At 42.4% G+C, this 25,632-nt stretch overlaps 1 protein-coding gene and 1 pseudogene across 2 annotated transcripts in view; both read left to right on the plus strand.

Moving 5' to 3' along the window:
• Positions 1 to 25,632, plus strand: part of SH3RF2 (SH3 domain containing ring finger 2) — a 114,662-nt gene that overhangs the window by 35,530 nt on the left and 53,500 nt on the right. For both annotated transcript variants that reach the window (XM_088023631.1, XM_028119088.2), the window contains exons 2-3: positions 17,945 to 18,214; positions 21,148 to 21,243. In XM_088023631.1, the coding sequence (XP_087879757.1) occupies positions 17,945 to 18,214; positions 21,148 to 21,243 (366 nt within the window). The remainder of the gene's footprint in view (positions 1 to 17,944; positions 18,215 to 21,147; positions 21,244 to 25,632) is intronic.
• Positions 17,067 to 17,506, plus strand: LOC114221001 (ATP synthase F(0) complex subunit C2, mitochondrial pseudogene; annotated as a pseudogene).

Consider the following 25,632-nt stretch of genomic DNA (forward strand, 5'->3'; position numbering starts at 1 on the left):
TTCCTTTGACGTCCACAGGTCAGTGTTTACATGGACCTCCTTGCCCATCTAAGGGCTTACAAACAGTGAGAAACTTGAGTGGGGAGACGAGACTCAAAGCTGCAGTCACGCTCTGGTCTGGACCATTAATTCACGGTTGACCTCACTTTCCTCCCTGGTTTTGTCTTCTAGAATATTTAGGAGGCAGGGGATGGTTCGGAGAGACGAGGGGTTTAAAAAAAAAAAAAAATCTCCAAATTCATTAGTTGAATTCCACAGGACTGTGTAAGCAGTCTCTTAATAGTCCTACATCAATACGAGAGAAGTTGTAACTAGTTCACTTCGTGTAATTATAGGGCAGCTTTCTGCCAGGCTTTAAAGATAGACTTTGAAATGTTTCTTTTTTCATTTGCCTCCTGCTGTGTGCGGGGAGCGGCTCAGGCTCCTGGGATCCAGGCCAGAGCTAAATGGGGGCGGGCTGGAGAGGGAGGCACCGAGCTTTGGTTCCTGTTTTCCTGTGTCCAACTGCTGGGAGCACAAATGTCTTCCCAAAACGGTCCCCTGTGGAAAGCTCAGGGCCTAGAAGTATGATCTAAATTCATCCTTAGAGCAGAGAAGAATTGATAAAGCCATGGTCCTAATAAGCTTCTGGCAAGATGTACAGCAGACAGTAGTTCAAGTAGGGTCCCTGACCAGCAGCATGAGCCCCACCTGGAAACTGGCTAGAAATGCAAGTTATTGAACCCCACCCCCCCAAAAAAAACCTAGGTCTGGGGGGTAAGGCCCAGCAACCTGTGTTGCAACAAGACTTCTAGGTGAATCTCATGTGCCCTAAAATTTGAGAACCACTTCTGGGGACAAGATGTTAAAGGACATTATCCTACTTAGCTTTTGTCCAGGTGAGAGCCCTAACTTTTAAAGATTTATTCAAATGATGCCTATCTAAACATTAAGACCTTTGGAGTTGAGCAGAGCACAGTTTAAATTCAGGCTCCACCATCACCAGCCATGGAGCCTAAGACGAGTTATTGAACTGCTAAGCAGTGGTGTGTGTTTAACAGACAGCTCTCTGGGAAATGTCGTGTTTGCCCATTGCCATGGTGTGTATACTACCATCTTGCCTAACTTCAGGCTACCCACATGATGGCCAGCCAACTCAAAAAATTCATGAAAATTTAGCAATTTGCTCTCCCCATGTGAGCTGGTGTCAGCCCACCACTGGCTCTGAGACTCAGTTTCCTCATCTGTCATATGGGTGAATTATCGTATTTACCCCATGGGATTGTTGGAATGTTGAAGTGAAAAAATAACAGGAGTGGATTTTTCTTGTGCACTTATATGTGCCAGGCACTTAATAAGCATTATCTCATTGAATTCTCACACCCGTGAGATGGCTGCTGTTATTCCTAACATTTTATATATGAGGAAAGATCTGAAGTAACTAGTCCACGGTCACACAGCCAGCAGGTGGGAGAGTCTGAGTGTGATTCCAGAGCCTGGGTGGGAGAAGCATGTGTGTGGACTTCTCAGCACAGTGATTGGCACAGAGTGTCACCCTGTAACTGGTAGTTCTTATGACAGACATGAGCTTCCTAAATGCCCCTCCACTTTGGAAAGAGGGATCAAGAGTTCATGCTCAATGTAACTTCCCAGCCACAGAAGCCACATTCAGTTTCTTCTGGGAGGAGGAGCCAGTGTCTTAGTCCATTCGGGCTGCTATAACAAATTCCACAGACTAGGTGGAATGCTAGTTATGAATGCTGGGAAGTCCAAGATCGAGGCACCAGCAGGGTTGAGTCTGGTGAAAGCCCTCTTCCCGGCTCAAAAACGGTGTCTTCTCACACAATGAAAGGTCGAGGCATCTCTGTGGGGTCTCTTCTATAAAAGCACTAAGCCCATTCATAAAGGCTCCACCCCTGTGACCTAAGCAGCTCCCTAAGCCCCACCGCCTAAGACCATAATCTTCGGGGGCTAGGATTTGAACATACAAATGTGGGGGACACACAACATTCAGAGCATAACAGCCGGTTTGCCTGATGGGAGAGCTAGCTGTTGATTAATCATAAAACAGAGGATGAGCGCCTGCCTGTAGGTAATAGCCAGCCACAGAGAACACGGCAACTCAGACTCATTCTAATAGAGTTGTAAGCTCCTTCTCCCCTCCCCAGATCAATTTGGTATATGTTTTTGGCGGGCTTTATCTATGCTTGTATACCAATATGGGTATACATATTCATATGTAGTTTCTTATTGGGTCATAGTAACATGCTTGGTTTTCTTTTTTACAATTTGCTTTTCTTTTTAGCTTAAGAATGCATCATGGACATCTTTCTGACGGACAGTCAGAAAGTCCACACTGATATACCTCATTCTCTTAAATCTGGTTAGTGTTCCACAGTAGTTACACACCGCCATTTACCTAAACAGTCCTGTACTTTACTGAATCTTTTACAGAGATTCCTGCATATAACTGTAGGAGAAATTTCTAAAACTAGAATTCCTGAGTCAAAAAGAAAATACAATTTAAATCTTGATAAATGTGCCCAAATTGCATTCTCAGTGTGAAATTTCAAGCTGCCAACATTCAAGAAGGAAGTGTCTGTTTGTCTATATTCTCACCAACATTATTGGCATTCCTCAGATGATTTTTTAAAACTTTTTATTATGAAAATTTCTAAACATAAAGAATAGAGAAATTAATAGTAATGAACCACTGTGTACCCATCACGTGGCTTCCACAGCCATCAACATAAGGCCAATCTTATTTCACCTGTACCTCACTCACCTTCTCCCCCTGCTACTTTCAAGTGAGACAAAGCCAGGTTCTTTCATCTATAAACAGCTCAATGGGTACCTTTAAAAGGTAAAGACTTGGGGCGCCTGGGTGGCTCAGTCATTAAGCATCTGCCTTCAGCTCAGGTCATGATCCCAGGGTCCTGGGATCGAGCCCTGCATCGGGCTCCCTGCTCGGCAAGAAGCCTGCTTCTCCCTCTCCCACTCCCCCTGCTTGTGTTCCCTCTCTTGCTGTCCTCTCTCTCTGCCAAATAAATAAATAAAATCTTTAAAAAATAAAAAAATAAAAAGTAGACTCTATTTTTTTAAATATAGCCTCAATACCATTATCACATCTAAAAAGTCCTTGATATCATCAAATATCAGGTCAGTTTTCAAATTTCCACAATTGTCTCATAATTTTTTAATAATTGGTTTGCTCAAATCAAGATCCACCAAGGTCCACACGTCGCCTTTGGTTGATATGCCTTTAAAGTCTCTTTTAATCTCTAGGTTTCAAACACATACACACTTCCTCCTTTTCTTCCTTGTAATATATAAGAGGAGTTGGGTCATTTGTCTTGTAATTTCCCATTTTGTGAATTCTTCTTACTGTATCCCTGTGGTATCATATACTATGCTCTTCAGTCCTTTGTATTTCCTAGAGCTGATAATTAGATCTAGAGCTGTGCTGTCCAATAGAGAAGTCAGAAGCCACATATGGCCATTTAACCTTAACTTTATATTACTTAAAAGTAAATAAACCTAAAGTCCGGTTTCCCAGTCACATTAGCTACATGGCAAGTGCTCAGTAACCACATTTGGCAAGTGGCTACTCTGTTAGTCCAGAATAGCACATTTTCATCATCACAGAAACTTCTGTTAGACAAAATGCTTCTAGAGGCATCAGTGGATCCTCTGATGACTGGTAAATTATTTTTTTCTCATGTATGCCTAAGAGCAAAGATGAACACCCTGAAGTTTGCATTAGTAGGCAGTCTCAGGTAATATAAGGGAAGTAACTAACGTGTGCCAGACTCTACTCTGCCTGTTTTGAGTGGCAGCTGCCTGTGTTTTCAGAAGATGATTAGATGTTTGTAACGAGTACCTCAGGTATGTAAGAGCTTCTGTGGTGCCAAAGGTCAGTAGCTCCCCCGGCATGCAGGCGACCCTGACCCTGTCCTGCCTTCTCAGAGGGAAACTGAGGGAATCAATGCGAATCCATAAGGACTTAGTCTTGCAATTATTGTAGGACACGCTGGTTCCAGAATATTCCTAAACATTTCTCCTTTCTCAGAGGTGCAGGTGCTTCCGGTTGGAGCCTTCTTTCTGTGTCTTTGTCTTGGCATGTGGGTAATGAGCATATTTCATAGCACACCAAACAGGTTCCTCAACTTGCTTCTGTGACATTTTGCAAAGTCCATAGGGGCCATGGGGAGGTAGGGGAGGCGAGAAGCTGCAGCTGACAATGGAGAATTTTGGCTGGCTGGCTGGACATTTTAGCAGGAACCTCCACAGATTCCTGATAAAACCTTAACCAAGCTTTGAGGACATGGATGTTTTGGGGTCCTGATAGGTAGTGTAGAAAACAAAGCAGTCAGTGAGGGTGAGGAGACCATCCTCCATGGATTCATTCATTCTAAAAATACTCATAGAGCCAGACATCTTCTTGGTACTAGGATCATTGGTGAGCTAGATTGAAGTTTCTGCCCTCACAAAATTTACCGTCTGATCCAGAAGGCAGATCAATACTTTAACACCATCTGACAGATAACAATATGGGGATAAAAGCACATGAGAGAGATCCCTGAGCCAAACATGGATGTGGAGGGACATAATGTTTAAGCTGAGACCTAGAAGACAAGTAGCAGTTGGACAGAAAGAGAGGGTGGAGTGCAGGAAGAATATTCTGAGAAGAACTTAAGGGGTGAGCAGGTATGGGACACTGGCAATACACAAAGATGCATGGTTTGGCTGCAACAGGAAGTGTGAGAGGAGAATGGCCAGAGTAGAGAGAGAGAACCCATCAATTGATGAATGGAAAAAGAAGATGTGCTATATATATACACACATATATATATATACACACACAATGGAATATTATTCAGTCGTAAAAAGGAATGAAATCTTGTCACTTGCAGTGTCATGGATGGAGCTAAAGAGTATAATGCTAAGTGAAATAAGTCAGAGAAAGACAAATACTATCTGACTTCACTTATATGTAGAATTTAAGAAATACAACAATCAAGCAGAGCGAAAAAAATAAGAGCGAGAGAGCCAAAGCAAGAAACAGACTCTTAACTATAGAGAACAAACTGATGGGTTAACAGAGGGGAGGGGGATGGGAGGATGAGGGAAATAGGTGATGGGAATTAAGAAGTACACTTGTCGCGATGAGCACCAGGTGATATATGAAAGTGTTGAATCACTATATTGTACACCAAAAACTAATATAACACTATATGTTAACTAAATGTAATTAAAATAAAAACTTAAAAAAAGTAGAGTAGAGAGATAAGAACTAAGTAAATCCCACAATGTAAGCTTTGGCAGTTTTTTCTTCCTGTGCCTCAGTTTCTTCACCAAATAGGCACAATACTCGCAATGTTGTGGGTAGAACCCAATGACGTAGCAGGTGCAAAAGTATTTTCCAAACTATATTCTAAAATCCCAGTTGTAGAATTGGGTACAACCACTACAACATGTAGTTGTAGTGGTTCTAGTCTGGACCAATGTCACCTCTGGAGCATGTGTGAATTAGGGAGCTGTATAGTGGTGTTGGAACAAGCTACTTGCTGGTTCACAAAAGGCTATAATGCACATGTCTTATGTCTTCCCAACTTCATATTCAGTGGTGTCATATTGGTAGCCAAGGTAGGAGTATTTACACCATGAAAATTGGCAAACACTGAAAATCAGAGCCGTTTGTTTGTTTGTTTTTGAAAGCTGATTTTTCAGCGCACCGGTGAGTGAGGATGAAAGTCATGAAATGAGTAAGAACCCTGGGCAGCAATTATCAAGGAATGTCCATCCACAACAACAAAGATTTTTAAAGAGTGACTCTTACCGCTTTTTCTGCCATGGGAAACAGGCCTACCCAAAGCCAGCCCTTAGGGAAGAGAACAGGAGAGCCACTCCTCAATGCCAACCCATTCCCAGACGTGCCCAAGGAGTATCAGTGACACCCAGGGCACGGAAGTGAGATTGGAGCCTCTCAGGTCAACAGCTGCTAAGAGCTGCTTTCTTTGGCTCATGTGGCCAGCGATAAATTGGATTTCAATGTTCTGAATAGGCGGAAAAAGATATCTCCTTGCTCCCTTCTGCTCCCTTTCCTGGAGCTGCCGGCTGGCATTTTTTGTCACTCATCGTGGCTGCCTGCAGGGGAGATTATACACTTGGTGAAGAGGACATGTGGGAAGGATGGGGTCTTCAACAGTGGGAGTCTCTAAGGCAGGTATCCATTGGAAAAACTGGGATATGGAGATAGCTCAAAGCACATTTGAAATAATGGGGCCTTTTAAAGGGTGACCCAGAAAAATACTATATTTATCTGTGTCTGTCTGTGGCTAGCATGCTTGCATACTCCCAATCCTGGAGAAAAAACTGGCTGGGCATGTTAGAAATGTATGTCAGGACCAGAGATGGCAAAATATCAAAGTCGGAGTTCAGTTCAAATGGCATGGTGTGGTGTCATATTCATTCATTCATTCATTCATTCATTCATTCATTCATATATTCAACAAGTACTTATTGAGCTTCCTAGGTGCTGCCAGAATGTAAGTCCCATAAAGGCAGAGACTGTGCCTATCTTATTTCTTGTGGGAATGTCAGTACATTTTTGTTGAGTGAATGCATGGGATGGCATCACTTTGCCAATTGTCCGTGGTGTAATGATAAATAAGCCATAGGCCCTGCTGCTACTCAGTTCAAGTCTGGAGGGGGAATCCAACTCAGCCTTGGGAGCTGGGAGATAGTAAAGACTTTCTGAAGACAGAGAGGCAATGCCAAACATATTGGCACCTATCTGGGAACAACCTTATGGAGGAAAAAAAAAACTGTTCACATAATTTGCAGTATCTCATATTCCTTTTGGGGGGCAGGGAGAGAGAATCCCCAGCAGGTTCTATGCCCAGTGCAGAGCCCAACACAGGGCTCAATCTCACAACCCTGAGATCATGACCTGAGCTGAAACCAAGAGTTAGACTCTCAACCAGCTGAGCCACCCAGGCGCCCCAGTATCTTGCATTCCTGGGAGGACGACTGCCTCTATCTTAGAGTGAAAAATGATTGCAGATAGTTTCTGGAATACTTCTATAGCTTAATCGTCAGAGACATTTTCCATTTCTCAGAGACTTTCAGAAGGTTTTCCTAAGTTCAGGCTTATAGTTAAATGACCCTGTGCCCAGTGGGACAGATGGCATGTGGGTCTTTAGCATCACTCACTCCTAACATGGGTACCAGCTCTATAGGCAGGCAGGTACTTCTTCTCCGAGGTCATGTCTGTCCCATTTGGTATAAGTGAGAGAAATGCTCTAAATTTTCATTTGACTGAAGCAGACAAACTACAGATTTGCAGAAGGTCCTTAAGATGAAAACCTTGGCTTCAGGGACAGCTGAACTGAAAGAAAAGAATTCTAAGCTCCCAGAGCTTGCTGTTCTCAACAAGGGTCATGTAGGCTTTCTCCTTTGGCATCACCAAATGAAAGTGCAAATAGGTATAAATATGCACACACACAACATGCAAGTCTGAAAGGATTGAGATGAATTAAGAAGCAAACTGTTTGAAATCAAGATGTAACTTTTGATAGTAAAGGATGAGCTCAGTCACCTTAGTGTTCCTCTTCAAAGGCATTTTCCCCAAGGTTCCGGGGCCACTCAGAGTCACTTCATGCCTCACCACAACGGCCCGTCCTGTTAGTGGCACCTGTACTCCAGCAGCCATTCTAAGGAGGACCACATACACAAACGTCAAGAGAAGAGTAATAAAATCAATCACCTATTATCCATGACTCAGATTTCAACTGTTACCAATATTCTGCTCATTTGGTTTTATGTCACCCATCACCCTTATTTCTGGAATGTTTTAAAGATATTCCTGGAGCTTTGATCATTCACCTCAGTCTCTGTTGTGTTTAGAGTTGGAAGGAATGGTAAGAATTACCATCTTTGCTTTGAAGTTGAAGAAACTGAGGCTCAGAGAGTTTCAGTGCCTCACTCATGGACACAAATGTGTAAATTGTATATCCCTCCATCCCCCAACAGTATGGCCTGGTTATCAGAAATCCACTGTTTGCCTGGATCCTATTGTCCCTAGACGTTACTCTTTCAGCTACAGAAATCTTCACACGGGGGTGAAAGAGAGAAAAAACTTGAGGGAGAAACTCAGTGTGCGTGTAACCAGAGTTGTTTTTTTTTTTTTTTTTTTTCCCCTAAGCCAGGGAAGGTGGTGGTGGTGGGAGAGAGTCATTTGACTCATCTTTCCTCCCTCTGCATGTGGGATTTGGCTCAGGCTCTCAAACCCATATGGAAAGAGATTCATTCACCAGGTGCCACACCTACTGGAAAAGTTCATCTGGAAATGAGGATAATGGAAGGAAGGAGAGTCGCCTCCTGGGATGAGTGAGCAAGCTCCTCCCCTTATCCCTCAGGCTCCCATTGCTCCTCGGGCCCTCCCTCACAGGTGCCTATGCCCTCCCAGAAGAAAAGATGACAATGGAAACGCTTTGGTTCCCTGGGGAATTCAGTGCTATCATTGAGCAGCTCTGGAACCTGGCACCCAGGCCATTTCAGAAGCAATCCCAAGCTATTTATTAAGAACCAGCTTATGTTAGCAGCCAGGGATATGGCTATGAACACATCTGGAATTACCGCCTATGATAGGAGAATGAGATCACCCCAAAACAATCTCAGAGAAATGTTTGCAGGAAAAAATGAAAGCATGCTAAGGGTGACCCTAAAAAGGGGCTGAGGACTGAATGGTTCTTTCTCTGCCCCCTGGTATAAACTCCTGCCTCTTTAACTTTTTCCCTGTTATGAGACCCTTGATACCCCAGGAAGGAGGCAGGAGAAACCAAGGGAAAGAAGCATGGCATATGCTGGGTACTTGATTGATATTTGATTAAGAGAGGAAGGCAGGAATGCCATGCCCACTGATTAGAAGTGGCAGGAGATAGATAATAAAGTACAATGCCGGGCTGTGGTGTCCCAGCTCTCTACCTAGGACTGGAAGAAGAGAAGTCCAAGACAAAAGACTGAGGGAAGGTGATACAAAGAGAGCGATACATGACAAAAGTCGCCAAACAGAATAGACTTTTAGATGTAGACACAGGGCCAATAATAAGGACCTCCCTTACATCGATTCCCTTCCCAGCCTTCGTCGTCCTATTCTTTTCCTCCATAACACTTATTACAAAGGGTAATTATATATTGAGTTATAAGTTTAGTCTTGGTTTCCACAACTAGACAATGCCTGGCATAGTTGCCCTCAAAAGTGTATTTATTGAAAGAATGAATGAATAACAAGTAGGGCTGGAAAAGTGAGGCCAGAAGATGGAACAAAGAGCTCATTACTCCTCTTGCCTCCTTTGGGCAAAGTCTTGAAGCATCCTTATTTACTGAACACTTATTATCTGCCAACTATTTTACAAGTACTCTGTGCTTTATCTCATTAGTCCTCCCAGCAAACCCATGAGGAAGTGTGTTCATAGGTCCCCAAGACCCCCCTCAGATTCAGTGATTCAGTGGTAGGGCTCACGGAACTCAGCAAAGCTGTTACACTCACAGTTATAGTTTATTACAGTGAAAGGATACAAATTAAAGTCAAAATCAGAAAAAAACACACAGGGCAGAGTCCAGAAAAGACCAGTCACAAGCTTTCAGTGGTTCCCTCCCAGAGGAGTTATGCAGACATTTACTGGACTCAGCAACAACGCATGACAGCACACATGAAGTATTGCTAACCAAGGAAGATCACCCAAGACTTGATGTCCAAGGTTTTTGTTGGCGGTCCATCAGATAGGCATGTGGTTGACTTTAGTCTCCATCCAACTCCTTGAGAGGTCAAGGTTTTACCACATGACTCAAGCCTCCCACCGTAAATCACATTGTTAGCTTAGACTCTCTGGTATGCCCCCAAAGCCCCAAGTAAACCAGGTCTCTCTGAACAGGCAGGATATTCCAAGGGCATAGATTATCCCCCAGGTCAGCTGCCAAACCTTTCATTGGAATAGGCAGGGTCTGAATAACCCAGACTTGCTGAGAGTACTGCACAGAGACGTAGAATACTGGTCCCAATTCGTGGATGACCTAAATTAAGGATCATGAAGTCTAAGTTATTTGGTCAAAGTTACAAATGCCAGAATGCAAACAAACATCCTACTTGATGCTAACATCTGTGTTCTATTGCGCCCTTGTATCTCCCTTAAACAAGTAAAAATCTCTATGAAGAAAAGAAATTCATATAGAGTATCTCATAAGCCTGGCCTCAAATGTAAATGTCCAGATTCAGGGATTTCCACTTAGGAAGAGCATAATACTGTGAACCTCTGGTGATCTCAAGCCCCCGGCTAGCAGATGGTCTTGATCCTGTTGAGCACTGGGAGGGCGGGGGGGGGGAGATACATACAATGTAAATACATTGTTATGTATCTCTTCTCACGAGAGAAGACAAAACATGTGCACGAGGGCCAGCCAGCACTTTCTAACATATACTCCATTGCCCAAAATCTGCTCCAAAAGGATTATCATGGTGAAGGGAGAGAGGCAGTGGCCCAATTGGCTAAGCAGCAAGTAGGAAGTTAGGATCCGGGACAGTTAGTTGATCCTTTGTCTCACCAGTAGAGTAAAATCATATTTATCTTACCCAGCATTCCCAAGGCCTGTTCTGCTCATCCTGCAGAGTGGTCCAGATGCAAATATAAAATCACATTGGCAGATAAAGCTTCTGAGAAGCTAGTCAGCAAAAAAACCCATGTGACTTTGTTTAACTCAGCGTTTCCTGAACTTGAGTATGGAACACTTTTTCGAATGTGTGTAGGACCAAATTATTAAAATTCAGGACAATTTGGAAAACATGGCCAAAACTCTCCTTTTTCATTTTCCAGCTTATGCCAATAAACCTACTTTCAAATTACTATTATCAGTCATATATATTAACCTTGAATGTATCCCTCTCCTCCAGGAATGGCAATTTCTGGGTATTTCTTGATTAATTCACAAATTCATTCATTCTTCAAGCATTTGTCAAACACCTGCTTGTCTTCAGGTCTCAGAAACAGATACAGTGGTGCTTTAGACATACATCCTGAACTCTCCAAAGAGAATTCATAGCCTAGTGAATAATTACTTGAGCCAAAGGCCAGGATGTTTTTTTCTTGGCTCCATTCTCTAGAGATGGGCCATCTCATGACCAGCTCAGGGAGGTAAGCAGTTAGCTCAGCGTGTTGATTTTGGTCCCACCTGATGCCGGGAGTAGAGAGAACCAGACCAAATCCTTTCTAAAGCAGTGGGAAGTGTCACTAGTGCATGATGAAGAGCTCATTACATGGTTAACAAATGGAGTTCTCATCCTGGCTTGGCCTTTTCCTTTGTACTGCGGTGGTTCTGTTCCACTTGGGCTCCTTTTCTCATACGCTGTTATCAATCCACATGCCTCCTTCATTATTTTCAAATTGGAAATAAGCTCATTGGCAACGGTACTTCCTGCTGTTTCTGGATTCTACTATTTGGAGATTTCATTGTTATGTAGTCTTCTTGTTTCCGGCTTTTTAATATGTGCTAGTCAGGACTTACTCAGTTTCAAATGTCAGAAAATAACTCCCAAGTAGTTTAAGTAGTATTACAGATATGGTCTTATTTAACCAAGTATCCTTCAAGCACAGCTGGATCTAGACATTCAAATTTTATTGTCAAGGCTCTTATCTCTGTAGTTCTCTTATCTATCTATATCTCTTTCTGTTGTCTCTGCAGCTTTACTCAGGTAGATGTGTCTATTGGTTAGGAAATACCAATACTAGTAGTCCAAGGCTTACCTCCTCAAGGCTTATGATCCAAGAGAGCATCTGTATATCAAACCTCAGAAAAGATTCTAGCTGGCCCTGTTGGAGGCAGATGACTGTACTGCACAAAGAACTATGTGAGGGGGATTTGGATCCCCTGGCTAGCCTGGGCCACATACCCCTATGTGTATGGTATGACCAGAGTGAATGGCAGGCCTATCAGAAGATGGAGAGAAAACTGGTGGTTCCTCAGAGAAGGAATTTGCCATAATTTCACTACAAACATTCATTACTACAACATGCTGTTACTGCTAATGTCTCTGCATGACCTCGTTTCCGTGTTTCGTTCCACGCATTATCCCTCCATCAAAAGCATGGCCCTCATGGCTTTCAGACCCTACTGCGGTGACAAATGAATAGACAAATTACAGGACCATAGAAGTCTTGAAAAGGAAAGCTCTTTAGGCACATACAAGCTTCCATTGGATTATCTGGTTTTCAGAAAAACACCAAGAAAAAAAGTTTGGTAATAACCTGGCTTTGAGACCTCCACACCCACTTTATTCCCATTCCCCCTCCCACCTACACCTGTAGAGACAGAAAACAATTGTGGGTGATAAAAGCTACTACCAACAATGTAACGGGTGATAGCTGATGTGGAAGTCAGAGTCATTTTCCCCTGAGAGAACAGTTGAGAACCGGATAGAATCAACCAGCTGAGTCTCTTCAGGTGCTTAACTTTTATGTGAGGGCTCTGGAGTTCAATAATTCATGCTAATGCAGCCAGCAGCAAGCAAATTGCATTCACACTCTATTCAGATTTTGATTATAAAACAGAGCCCCAAATGAGTTTTGTGATGGAAAAACATACTTGGTGACTCCAGCTGGATAAAAGGAAATGAGGGTGAGAGAAGCACCAGGCTTTGAGGTCAGAGCCAAGTCAGTCTCAGGGCTGCCACACACTGGCTGTGTGACTTTGCACGATAATGTTGAACGTTTCAGAACTTTTGTTTCTTCATCAATACAATGGGGTGATGCCATCTACTTCAGAGGATGTTGAGATCATATGAATGACATAATATATGGAAAGTGAAGTAAAGCTATAATGTGAGACAAATTTCTGTGGCCCGTCAGTACCACAGTTAATTTCCTTCTTCTCTTCAGATTCTCTCCCCGTCTCTCTGCATCTGTCCCCACCCAACCCAATTTACAACTGGAAGCCAGTGGTTCCTGTAAGTAGGAATGTAGAGCTGAGACTACCAGAGGAGACTGAAGAGAAAGAAGTTAAAAATGGATTGACATTGTGCTTCCACAGTACTTGCCTGTACTAAGGGGAGATGGAGGAAAGATGAAGATTGTCAAGCACTTAGTACTATCTCAAGGTTTCAAAGCTCATGTGTCTTCACAGAGATTTAAGCACTATGTGCAATTGTGCAATTTCAGTTTTAATATACTTGCTCAGTAGTCATTAAAATACGTTGCCACTTGCACTGCAATGTGAAAAAAGGCAGCTTAGCCATTCACAAAACCTACATTGAAATTCCATTGCTCCCATTTTAGTTAGACTAAGATGTAACTCAGACCAGGGGCATCAAACTTGGATGCTGGGGGAGCTTGGTAAAAATGCAACCAAAAGATTCTGGTCAAAGAGGTCAGGGTTGGGGTCCAGGAACCTGCATTTTGGACATCTCCCAGGATTCTGATACAGGTGAACCACAGACTTTATTTTGAAAAACACTGGCTGAGGGGGTAAGAGCTTGAGCTCCGCAGGATAGACAAACCCCACCTCAAACCCTAAACCCACCACTGTCTATCTTCATGAACTTGGGCCACTTTTTTAACCTCTCTGATCCACAGTTTTCTAATCACAAGTTGTCATGAGATTAAATAAGATCTATTGTGGAGTACCTAGCACAATGCCTGGCATGTGGGAAGGAACAGTCACTAATCTTAGCTATTGATATTATCATTACTATGCAAAGTTAAAGGGGCTTCAGTTCTTTTTTTCTTAATTTTTTTTCATTCTTCCTTTTCCTTTACTTTTACAAATCCAAAGTAACAGTGCCTTAAGCAAGATGGACGTTTATTTAGCTTCCAGACAAAAGTCTAGAAGTGTAAAAGTAGTCCGGGAATTGTCTGGCAGCTCTTCAACGCAGACTACTTCCTTCCCTTCTTCAGTGTGACCCTCATCCTCACTATTCAAGATGGCAGCTAAAACTCCAGCAATCATGTCTGCATTCCACATGGCAAAATGCAGAAAGGAAAGAGAAAATCAGTCTCTCTCAGGAACGACACGTCCTAAAAGTTGCTTATACCCCATTGGCCAAAACTTAGCTGCCCCGGGGAGGCTGGAAAATGTGACCAGTGTTCTAGGTGGCCATGTACCCCAAAAATGTGATTTATATTACAATGGAAAATTGGAAGAAGGAGGGGACAACTATTGTGTCTGGATCTGCGCAACCCTAGGAGTCTAACAGATTCATTTCATTCTTCGGAAGTCCTGTGCTCTCATTCTGCTTCTACCACCTTATTTCTCAGATAAGAAACTTCTCCAAGGGTGTTATGCTGAGTGAAATAAGTCAATCAGAGAAAGACATGTATCATATGACCTCACTGATATGAGGAATTCTTCATCTCAGGAAACAAACTGAGGGTTGCTGGAGTGGTGGGGGGGTGGGATGGATGGGGTGGCTGGGTGATAGACATTGGGGAGGGTATGTGCTATGGTGAGCGCTGTGAATTGTGCAAGACTGTTGAATCACAGATCTGTACCTCTGAAACAAATAATGCAATATATGTTAAGAAAAGAAAAAAAAAGAAGATAGCAGGAGGGGAAGGATGAAGGGGAGTAAGTCGGGAGGGGGAGACGAACCATGAGAGACGATGGACTCTGAAAAACAAACTGAGGGTTCTAGAGGGGAGGGGGGTGGGGGGATGGGTTGGCCTGGTGATAGGTATTAAAGAGGGCACGTTCTGCGTGGAGCACTGGGTGTTATGCACAAACAATGAATTATGAAACACTACATCAAAAACTAATGATGTAATGTATGGTGATTAACATAACAATAAAAATTTAAAAAAAAGAAAGAAAGAAACTTCTCCAAGAAGGTAGTCGCATGGTTTGTTGATCCCACTCAGCTTGGCTTATTTTCTTCCTAAGTTAAGTTGCTCTCATACCTTTCACTTCTCATTCCCCAATTTCATTCATTTTATTTCTACTATCCAATTTTTTTCAATTTTTTTTAAGTAATCTGCACACTCAAAATGGGGCTCAAACTCATGACCCAGAGCTCAAGAGTCAGATGGTCTACTGACTGAGCTAGCCAGGTGTTCCTGTACTGTCCAATTTTTTTTTTAAAGATTTTATTTATTTATTTGACAGAGAAAGAGAGCACAAGCAGGGGGGAGCTGCAGAGGGAGAAGAAGAAGAAGCAGGCTCCCCGCTGAGCAGAGAGCTCCACGTGGGGCTCAATCCCAAGACCCCGGGATCATGACCTGAGCCGAAGGCAGCCATTTAACTGACTGAGCCACCCAGGCTCCCCTCTACTGTCCAATTTTAATAGACGATACAATTATTTCATTGCAGAAAAGTTAGAAAACATGGCTAAGCACTTAGGGAAACCATTTTTTTTAATATTCAAAAATATCAACACTTAGAAATAACCACTCTTAAAATGCTGGTATAGCCATCCAGCATTTTCCCCAGGTAAAAATATACATATGTGTTTACAGTGAAAGCCTAGTTTTCATTTATAATGAAAACATAACTTTTTAATCTCTTGTTATACTTAGTGTATATCATGAGTAATGGTCAGTGTTATTAATTATAGAGCAACATCATCAATTTTAATGACTACAGGGTTTTTCATAATTTATTCAACCAGTTGCATTTATAATATCCACAGCTCTGTGCTAGCCCACCTAGCACATGTGTCTTCACTCACTTGTCCACTAGTTTCCCGAGGATGAGCGTGTTCCTGTGGTTTTCTCTCTCCCTGGGCCCTCCTTACCGTGTCCAGGGTCCAGCACTGCTCTAACATCCCATCAGCCAAGGGACTGCTCAGGTCTTATCTCTACCCCTGAACTGCTTGAATGAACACTGCAGATTCATTCAGAAGGTTCTCAGAGAACTGAAATACTGCCTGCTTACATCCCCTTATGAATAGCAAGACTGCCCCCAGGAGAGGGGACTACTTCACCCCACTGCTGAGGAAAGCAGAAAATACAATACAATCCCAGGTGACACTGAAGGGCTAGTAAACATAAGCTATTAGAACTTGCGGTTTGCCGCTCTGACTCCAAGCAAGACCAAAGTGAGGCTGTTTCTGCATGTAGAAACCAGTTTCAATTAGAAAAAAAAAAATGCACTTGACTGAAACAATTATTTAGAGAGTCAACTAATTTAACAAATGACAGTATTTAGCTGGCTTTTTTTAAAGTGATGATTGATTTCTGACTAATTCTTTATCTCAGTGCTTCTTAATGATCCAAACACTCATGACGTTTACACTTTTTAGAGAAGGCTGAAGACAAATTATGTTGCATCACTCTCATATAGCACTTTCTTTTTATTAATTAATTAATTAATTAATTTTAGTAATCTCTACACCCAGTGTGGGGCTTAAACTCGCAACCCTGAGATCAAGAGTTGCATGCTTCTCCAACTCAGCCAGCCGGGTGCCCCTTGTAGAGTACTTTGTATTTTCAGGGACTTTTCACCTCATTTTCTTCCCATCAACGCTGAGGAATAAATAGAACTGATATCGTTAGCCTTTCCTTATTATATATATATATATATTTAGGGCGCCTGGGTGGCTCAATCGGTTAAGCGTCTGCCTTCGGCTCAGGTGATGATCCCAGGGTCCTGGGATGGAGCCCCACCTCGGGCTCCCTGCTCAGCGGGGAGTCTGCTTCTCCCTCTCCCTCTGCCCCTCCTCCCTGCTTGTGTTCTCTCTCTCTCTCTCTGTCTCTCTCAAATAAAATTGTTAAAAAATGCATTATGAATATATAGTCTTCATGACTACCCTAATGAAGTACATATGCTATTATTACCCCATTTTATAAATGGATATGATTTATGAAAGATTAAATGACTTGACCACGGTTACACGAGAGGAAAGACGTAGAGCCAGAATTCCCAATCAGTATTCAGGCCCCCAAAAACAGTCACTGACTCACTCAAGTTCACATAGTTGTGAAGTCAAGTCCAAAATCCTATTCCCTGCAGAGGGATTAAGAACAGGGGCTCTGGCCCCCACCCCTCTCTGTCTTCTCTGCACTGAGAGCAGCCCTCCTGCCACAGCCCCTCAGCCCCTGAAAATGTCCGCCGGTGCAAAGTTCGTCTCCACCCCCTTCTCAGTCAGGAGCATCTCTCAGCTATTGAGCCGATCAGGGTCTGCAGTGGTGCTAAAACCACCGGAGACACTGACAGATGAGGTACCTTATAAGAGCCTCGGCAGCTTGGCAGCCCCACGTCCCCTGACCTCAACTTATTTCTAGCCGCAGCTCCTGGGAACCGGCGCCATTTCAAGGGAATTGACACAGCAGTCAAGTCCACTGGGGCTGGGGCTGCCCCGGTAGGGGTGGCTGGCTCTGGGGCTGGAATTGGGACTGTATTTAGGAGCCTCAGCATTGGTTATGCCAGGAACCCCTCTCTGAAGCAACAGCTCTTCTCCAGCGCCGTTCTGGGCTTTGCCCTCTCGGAGGCCATGAGGCTCTTGTGCCTGCTGGTGGCCTTTCTCATCCTCTTCGCCATGTGAAGGAGCCGTCTCCACCTCCCATAGGTCTTTCTCCAGTGTCTCGTCTGCCCTGTATGTTCCTTTTCCTGTACCTCCCCAGGCAGCCTGGGGAGAGTGGTTGGCTCAGGGTTTGATAGAAGGGAGACAAATAAATACTGTATTAACAAGAAAAAAAAAAAAAGAACAGGGGCTTTGAAATCATGTAGCCTGAGTTCAGACCCCGTATCTGCCATTTCCCAGCTGTGTCCCCTTAGGCAAGGTACTAACCCACTCTGAGCCTCAGTTGCCCTACTTAGAAAAGGGGGTAATAAGAATGTCTATCTCAAAGGTTAAAGAAGATGATCTACAACCAGCACTTTAGCACATAGGAAGTGCTCAGGAATCAGTTATGAATGTTATACCTTCTGTCCCCCTAGCCTGTAAACTAAGGACATATTGCATTGGTCTGTGCCACTGCAGGTGCCTCGGGCAAAAGCCTTATGCAACTACCGAGGGCAGAATCCTGGTGACCTGAGGTTTAATAAGGGAGATGTCATCCTTCTCCGGAGACAGCTGGATGAGAACTGGTACCAGGGGGAGATCAATGGAGTCAGTGGGATCTTCCCAGCCAGCTCCGTGGAAGTCATCAAGCAGCTGCCCCAGCCACCCCCACTCTGCCGAGCCCTCTACAACTTCGACCTACGACACAAAGACAAGAGTGAGAACCAGGACTGCCTGACCTTCCTCAAGGTAAGATTTTGGGCAGCCATGGAGGTCACGGGTGACTACATAGAGACTGTGGCAGAACCTGGAGTTGTATAATACTTGCTGATTTTAAAAATGTATACATATTTTCACATACATGTTTATATGTATATGTGTGTGCACATATATGTAATGTGTGTGTATACAATTCAAAACTAAATGAAGTTGCCAGAGAAATCTAATGAGAGTTTGATGGAAATCCTTAAACCTTTCCTATTGCAATCACAAAAATAAGTACTCACACATTCATTCATTCATTCATTCTGTAGTCACTCGTGAGCACCTCTTCTTTGCAGGCACTGGGGATGCAGCATGAACAAATCACAGTCCCTGTCCTCAGGCAGAGTAATGGGAGAGAGAGATAAGTGGACAAAAATTTACAAATACATCTTGACAGTGTGCTGGGCAAAATACAGCTCTTACCTCTGTATGTATCTGTAAAGGCATTCTTGCCGACCAAGTTCTGAGCCCCTAATTCGATTCTTTACAACATTCTATTTTATTATAAACATTGTATTCAAAGCCCTCCAAACACACAATAAGATAACTTTATATATAAATAACCTCTTACAAGACATATTTTCCAAGCACATTAATTATCCTAAGATTTTTTTTGCCTCTTTTTTTTATCAGATAATTCCCGACCATGTGCAAGTAACAACACTTTTACTAAAGTCTAGACTACTTTAATTCTCTGTATTCAGTATTTATTATTCCTTAAACATTCAAATTCTCTCACAGAGGCCAAAGTTGGGGTGATTTTCACTCTTTGCTACTTATGATAAGTACATCAAATACTAGAAGTGGCTCTGGTACAGTAGCTCAAGGTCTTTTATTTTGTAAAACATTTTTATTCCACCACTACTAGAAATGAGATTTATTTCAGATTGCCTCAAACTAGATAACATCACTGTCCTCCATATTTTGAAATATTGATCATTATTGTCTTGGCACCTCAGAGTGAGTCCCTTGAGGAAGGTCATTCTGTGTCCCAAACTGCAAAGCCTGTGCTTCAACGACACTTAGAGGAAGGGCAGTTTCATCCCACAGATATTTGTTGAGTATTTACTTTGTGCCAGGCATTAAACGCTGAGCTCAGCGGACACCACTGGAGGAAGGCAGAGGTAGGAAGCATTATCTGCATTTTTGCCCCTCTTGGGAAATTTGCAAAATTCGCAAAGCTCACTCCACCTGCTCGTTCATTCAATGAGCCCATCCATGTGCCAAGCTGCCCACTGGGGATAAAATGATAAATCATTGTCCCTACCTTCACAGAGCTGGCAGACTAGTGGAAGGAACAGACACATATGAATGGGAAATTATGGCAAAGGAACGAGAAGAGAGGATTTGCTCCATTCTGGAAGCTATGGAAGGCTGCGACTACACTAGGAAATTTCATGGTCTTCCTAAACCCAGCATGTCCGAACTAAACCCAAGATCTTCCCTCCCAAAAGCTGCTCTTGTCCTGGTGCTTTCCATCTCAGTAGATTGTACAGTTTATTCACACGTTCACTTATTCATGCATACAGACAGTCATTGAGAAATATTTACTGAATGACTACTAAATGGGAACCACTGTATTGGCTGCTGGGGACACAGAAATGAACAGAGCAGAAAGACGCCCTGAACACATGGAGTTTATAGTCTGATAGGGTGGACAGGCATTAAAGGCATTAAAGAAATCATAACCTACAAATGTGTCATTGTAAATTGCGATGGGGTATGGAAAGCTAAGAAAAGGTATAATGCAATAATGAACTTAGATTTGGATTCATCTAAATTCCTGAGAGGCATGGATCAGAAGGTCAGAGCAATCAGTGGATGGATATTCAGTGGACTGATGAACAGGTATGGAAGTGGAAAGGCATTCCTGATACGGTGAAAAATCAGTGTGTCCTTTATGACTTCTTTTGTATGAAATATAAGGATGGGCAGAATGAATGTATACATATACATATGCTAGGAGTCAGAGCAGTGGTTACTTCTTGCTAGATGATGGGAAAGGGCACAAAGGAGCCTTGTGGGTGCTGAAAATGTTCTCTATCTCTTCATCTGGATGGGGGTTTCATGGAAATAGTGTTAACATTCGTCCAGCTTTACATCCAAACTTTATGAACTTCCTTGTATGTGTGTTTGTTTTCAGCAAGTTTTTAAGAATCATTGTGTGTGGTGTGTGTGTGGTGTGTGTGTGTGTGTGTGTGTGTGTGTGTGTGTGTGTGTGTGTATGTTTTATCTTCATAGAGAAGAATCCGGGGGGAAATGTGCTAACAGGGATGTTAACAATGGTTATATCTGTATTGTGGTAGAGTTAGTTGTTTTTTTTACTGTATTTCCTAATGTTTCTACAAATCTACATATAACCTTTTATAATAAGAAAATTTTGAATAAAAAGCCACCTTATATTTGAGCCATTAAAAATTGAATAGGGGTGCCTGGCTGGCTCAGTCGGTGGAGCATGCGACTCTTGATCTCGGGGTTGTGAGCCCAAGCCCCAAGTGGATATAGAGATTACTTAAAAATAAAAAAAAATTTTACAGTTGAGTAAGTTCTGAAAAATCTTCAAAATTAGAATGAAATTTATTCTTCCTTTCGCTAAGCTAGAAATTTCTCTCCCTATGGCTCCCATATTGATTTCTCTATCAGATTAATATAAACTAAAGCCCAGATTCTGCTGCTGATTGAAAATTTGGAATTTTCAATTGGATTCCACTGGTCCCTCCAAATTATTACTACTCCTCTTGCCATCTCAGTGACCCAAATGCTGCCCTTTATAGAGGAAGATTTTGTAACTAAATATATGAAAGAGTTACATTTCTTGCACCTTACACCATCTGGGATTCCACACTGATCTCCACTGAAAGCTTTCACCACCTGAAAACCAAGAGCAAATGATGACCTTGAGACTTTGTCTCTTTCAGGACGATATCATCACGGTGATCAGCCGAGTGGATGAGAACTGGGCAGAAGGCAAGTTAGGGGATCAAGTAGGCATCTTTCCGATCTTGTTTGTAGAGGTACGTGAGTATCAAGTCTACATCAAATGCATGTTCACTCCAAAATACACACGTGCCACAGGGATGCCTAAGAAAAATACCTTTTTGATAAGAGGCTTATTTCAAAAATTAACTAAGGTCTCCAAAGAAAAGATGCCAGAAGATAACACCCAGTTTCTGCTAAGAGTGTGGGGAAATGGGCCTTTTTATTCTGCTGATGCAATTTCTCATGCCCAAACTCAGATAAACCCGTATCAATAACATTAAAAACCTCCATCTCCTTTGATTCGGCAATTCCACATCTGAGAGTTTATTGTAGAGAAAAATTCAAACAAGTATGCAGAGACATATGTACAGAGTGTTCACCAAAGCCTTGTGTGTAACGGTGAAAAACCAGAAATAATCCAAATATCCGACAATAAGAATTTCATTTTTAAAAATTAGGGTGATGAAAAAATATATACCCATTAAAAATTATGTTAAAGAAAAGTAGTCAGTATCATGGAGTATTTGGTGTTATGGAAAAAGGTTTATAATTTCTTGGTAAATAAAATAAAGTTTAATGGGTATAGAGTATTGGATTAGGAGGTCAGAAAGTCCTGAAGATCTGTTTCACAACAATATGAATATACTCAACACTACTGAATCATATACTTTAAAATGGTTATTAGGGTAAATTTATATCATGTGGTTTTGACCACAATAAATAAATGGAACTGTATGAAACTAGGCTTATAAATATGTGTGTGTGTATATAAATGGATAGAGGACTGGAAGGATATGTACAAAAATATTAACAGTGGTGATCACCAGATAGTGAAATTCTAGATAATTTTCATTTTCTTCTGCAATTTGTATTTTATAAATCTTCTGAAATGAACATATTGATATATTCCTTCTCGGTTTTTCTAAGCTACTTTAAAAAGAAAACAAAGGATGACCACATGCTAGACTATGTCTACCTGCTTTTCAAATGTAATACTATAACCTGGAGTTCCTAACCTCTTTATCTTCGAGCCTCACCCTACCTTGAGGCAGGTCATTACAAATTTAAAAGAGAGGTTCCATTGTTTAACTGCATTAATTGGATGCTTACCAGGCATAAAGCATTTAAAAGTGAGCAGTGGGGAGCTACAAATGTGGTAAAAGGCACGCTTTCCACCCTCTAGGAAGGTAGGGTGAAAATAGACAGAGGCATAGCTGGAGATATGGGGACCAAGTCTTTCATTCTTAGGAGCCAAAACAGGTTCTGAAGCAAATGGTGTGCCCAGAACACTCTTCCAGCTTGCAAGGTTCTCCATAGCTCTTCCAACTCCGTCAATGTTGAAGGGATGAAAAATGGAAGGGAAGGAAAGAGGGTGAGTCCCGAGAGGCTGGTGTCCTTACCATCACTAGTAAACAATACTCTAATTATCAGCGCTTTTTCTCTTGCTGAGACCCCTTTGAGGCACACATACCCAGTTCCCTCTACCTGTTCAAATCTCACTCAGGTTACAAGGCTCAACTAGAAACCTGCTTCTTCCATAAAATGTCACCACTAGTTGACCACTCAGTTATCTCTGTCTTCTGTAAACACCTGACGGCTGTGTTGCTTATACTGCACAGGCTAGACTAACACAGAACAGGTACTCTGTAAAAAAAAAAATGAGCTTAGCAAGTGAATGAAGAGACAAAATTTAGAAAACAAACCATTCAGTGTGACCCTGTCCTATATATGTATATTCAGTCATTCAACTAATTTTACATTGCATACCTGCCAAGTCAGGTCCTAGGCTAAGGTCTAAAGATACAGAGAGATGTGGGTCCCTACTTTCAGGGATTGTAAAGTCAGACATTAATCAAGTAATTCTAAGTGTAATGAATGATGCAAAGAGTGAAGGAGAGGGAACTAAATGGGGGAGGGAGGGAATGATGTGCAAAAGTCCTGCGGGATGAGGAAGTGTAGGGAGCCCAAAAGTCCAAAAGAATTCTAGAGCTGGAGCTTAGAGAGTAAGAGAATGACACCAGGCAGCCAGGGAAGTAAGTGGGAGAGGGATCACAGAGGGCTTTATAAATCATCCTGTATGAGTCAGGATGAGCTAGGTTATGCTATGGTAATAAACAGCCCCAAACTGTCAATGGCTCAACAAAGATAAACTTACTTCTCACCCACATTACATGTTCAGCACGGGACCATGAGAGGCCCTACTCAGAGAGTCACTCCAGAACCCACACTGAGGTTGAGCCATCTTGTAGTTGCCATCCGGAACACACGGACTTCCCCAGTTTTCACGGCAAGGGAGGAGTAAGGAAAAGTGAGTTGTACATCAGTAAATGCCTCAGCTCAGAAGTTACACTTGTTACTCCACCCATCGCCCACTGGCCTGAACCAGTCCCCTAGCTTCACCTATCTTCAAGGCAGCTGAGAAGTATAGGGGAGTACAGGACTGTCTAGTAAATATTGTGGTCTCTGCCGTATCATAAAAAGTTCGGACTTGATCCAGAAGTCAGTAGACACCATCGAAAGATTTTAAGGGACTCAGTAACTCCATCAGACCTGCGTTTATTAAAGACTGCTCTTCTGGCTACAATGGGAAGAATAATTTGAAGAGGAAAAAGCAGAAATGCCAGTTAGGATGGCAGTGCACCCGTGGCTCAGTTACAAGATGACAGTGGGTTGGAAACAAGTGGACGGATTCAAACACCATTTAGGAGGTAGATCCACAGGACTTGGAGGTTGATGGAAGTGAGGAACAGGGCAGAAGAATTGGTCAAGAATGCATGCCTCACTTTTTGCTTTATGTGCCTAGGTTAGTGGTGGAGGCATTTGCTGGGTCAAGCAACATCTGCTAAGGAGGAATAGTTAATAGTGATGGGGAGACAGTGGTTAATTCTCCAAGGACAGAGATCAGCTACAGTTAATACCTAGCTGAATACATAGGAGGTGGTTCAATTTTTGCATTTTAGAGTTTGCATGGTCCCCTGCGTTATTTCAAGAAGCTTCTCCATAGCTCTGAGGGGGAAAGGACCATTGATTTTATTACCCATCTCTGATACCCTTTTTTCTAAAACTTCTGCATTTAATGATTATTCATTTGGACACTCTCCCCACCATTTCACCTCTAAAATTAGTGATTACAAGAACCCTCAAGATCATCATCAAACTAGCCATTGCTTCATTTGTTCTCCTAATTGCTAGGAGGGGAAAAAGATAATCAAGTGGTTGCTCTAATCTGGGAACCCGATTTTCAAAAATTACTTGAAATCTAAATTGAGCTTTTTAAAGCAGTACTTAAATTTTGACTCCAGTCATTTCATTAAGACTAGCACTTGCTGAGAACTCTTTAAATAAGTTTTGAATTACCAGTGCCATGCAAAGCAATTGGAAAGAAGGAAAGCTTTCTTGTAAGAGTGACGTGGGTTTTGTTGTGGTTTTTTTTTCCTGCATAAACAGGATTTTTCTTGTTCATGTATCATTTGATTTATTGAATAGCACCTGGATAAAAAGGTGGTAAAACAAATGCTGAGCTTACACCCATTCCTGTCAGGACTTCTCCAATGAGGCCTACCTGGGTTATATGAACCTTGCTCAGCCCAATGAACCTCAAGGATATTGTTTCAAATGAGTGGGTATAAATTTAAGAGCTGTGTAATCCTTCCCCAACTGAGCTATTAATCATGTTGGCAGAGCACAGGGCAGACCAAGAGTCACACAGAGCCCTTTGTCAATGTTGCTGATGAAAACACTAGTGTTGCTCACCTGGGGACAGAACAATTAGGTAGAGGCAAAAAAAAAAAAAAAAAAAAAAATCAACCAATTTTGTTGTAGCTGTGAATGACCGTAAAGAACTCTACTCGTTCAACTCAAAGAATATATATTGTCCTCTTACTGGGTGAACAATGGAGGGACTGGTGCGCTGGGAAATGTAAGACATTGTCCCCTGTCCAGACTGCCATCAGAGTTTGCCTAGACAATTTCCGGAACTGCCTAGCTGGTCTCCCTACTTCTGGGCTGGCACTTCTGAATAACAGCCAGAATGAGCTTTTATGTGTTTCTTTTTATTTGCATACGGTAAAATTTACTCTTTTTGGTGTCCACTTCTATACATTTTGGTAAATGCATACACTCCCATCAAGACAGAATAGTTCCAACGCCCCCCCCCCCCCAAATACAACAGCATGCTGACTCTGTTGTCAGGCCTTTTCCTGATTCCCAACCGTTGGCAACTGCTGATCTGGTTTCTGCTCCTATAATTTTCCTTCTCCAGAATGTCCTATCAATGGAATCATACAGAATGTAGCCTTTGAGTCTGACTTCTTTCACTTAGCACAAAGCATTTTGGACTCATCCATGTTGTTAGGTGGATCTGCAGCTTGTCCCTTTATATTGATGAGCTGTATTCCACTGTATGGATGTGCCAGAGTTTGTCC

Source organism: Eumetopias jubatus, unplaced genomic scaffold, assembly GCF_037043125.1.
Source record: "Eumetopias jubatus isolate StellerSeaLion01/CBP00866 unplaced genomic scaffold, mEumJub1_p1.0 scaffold_5, whole genome shotgun sequence".
Classification (NCBI taxonomy): domain Eukaryota; kingdom Metazoa; phylum Chordata; class Mammalia; order Carnivora; family Otariidae; genus Eumetopias; species Eumetopias jubatus.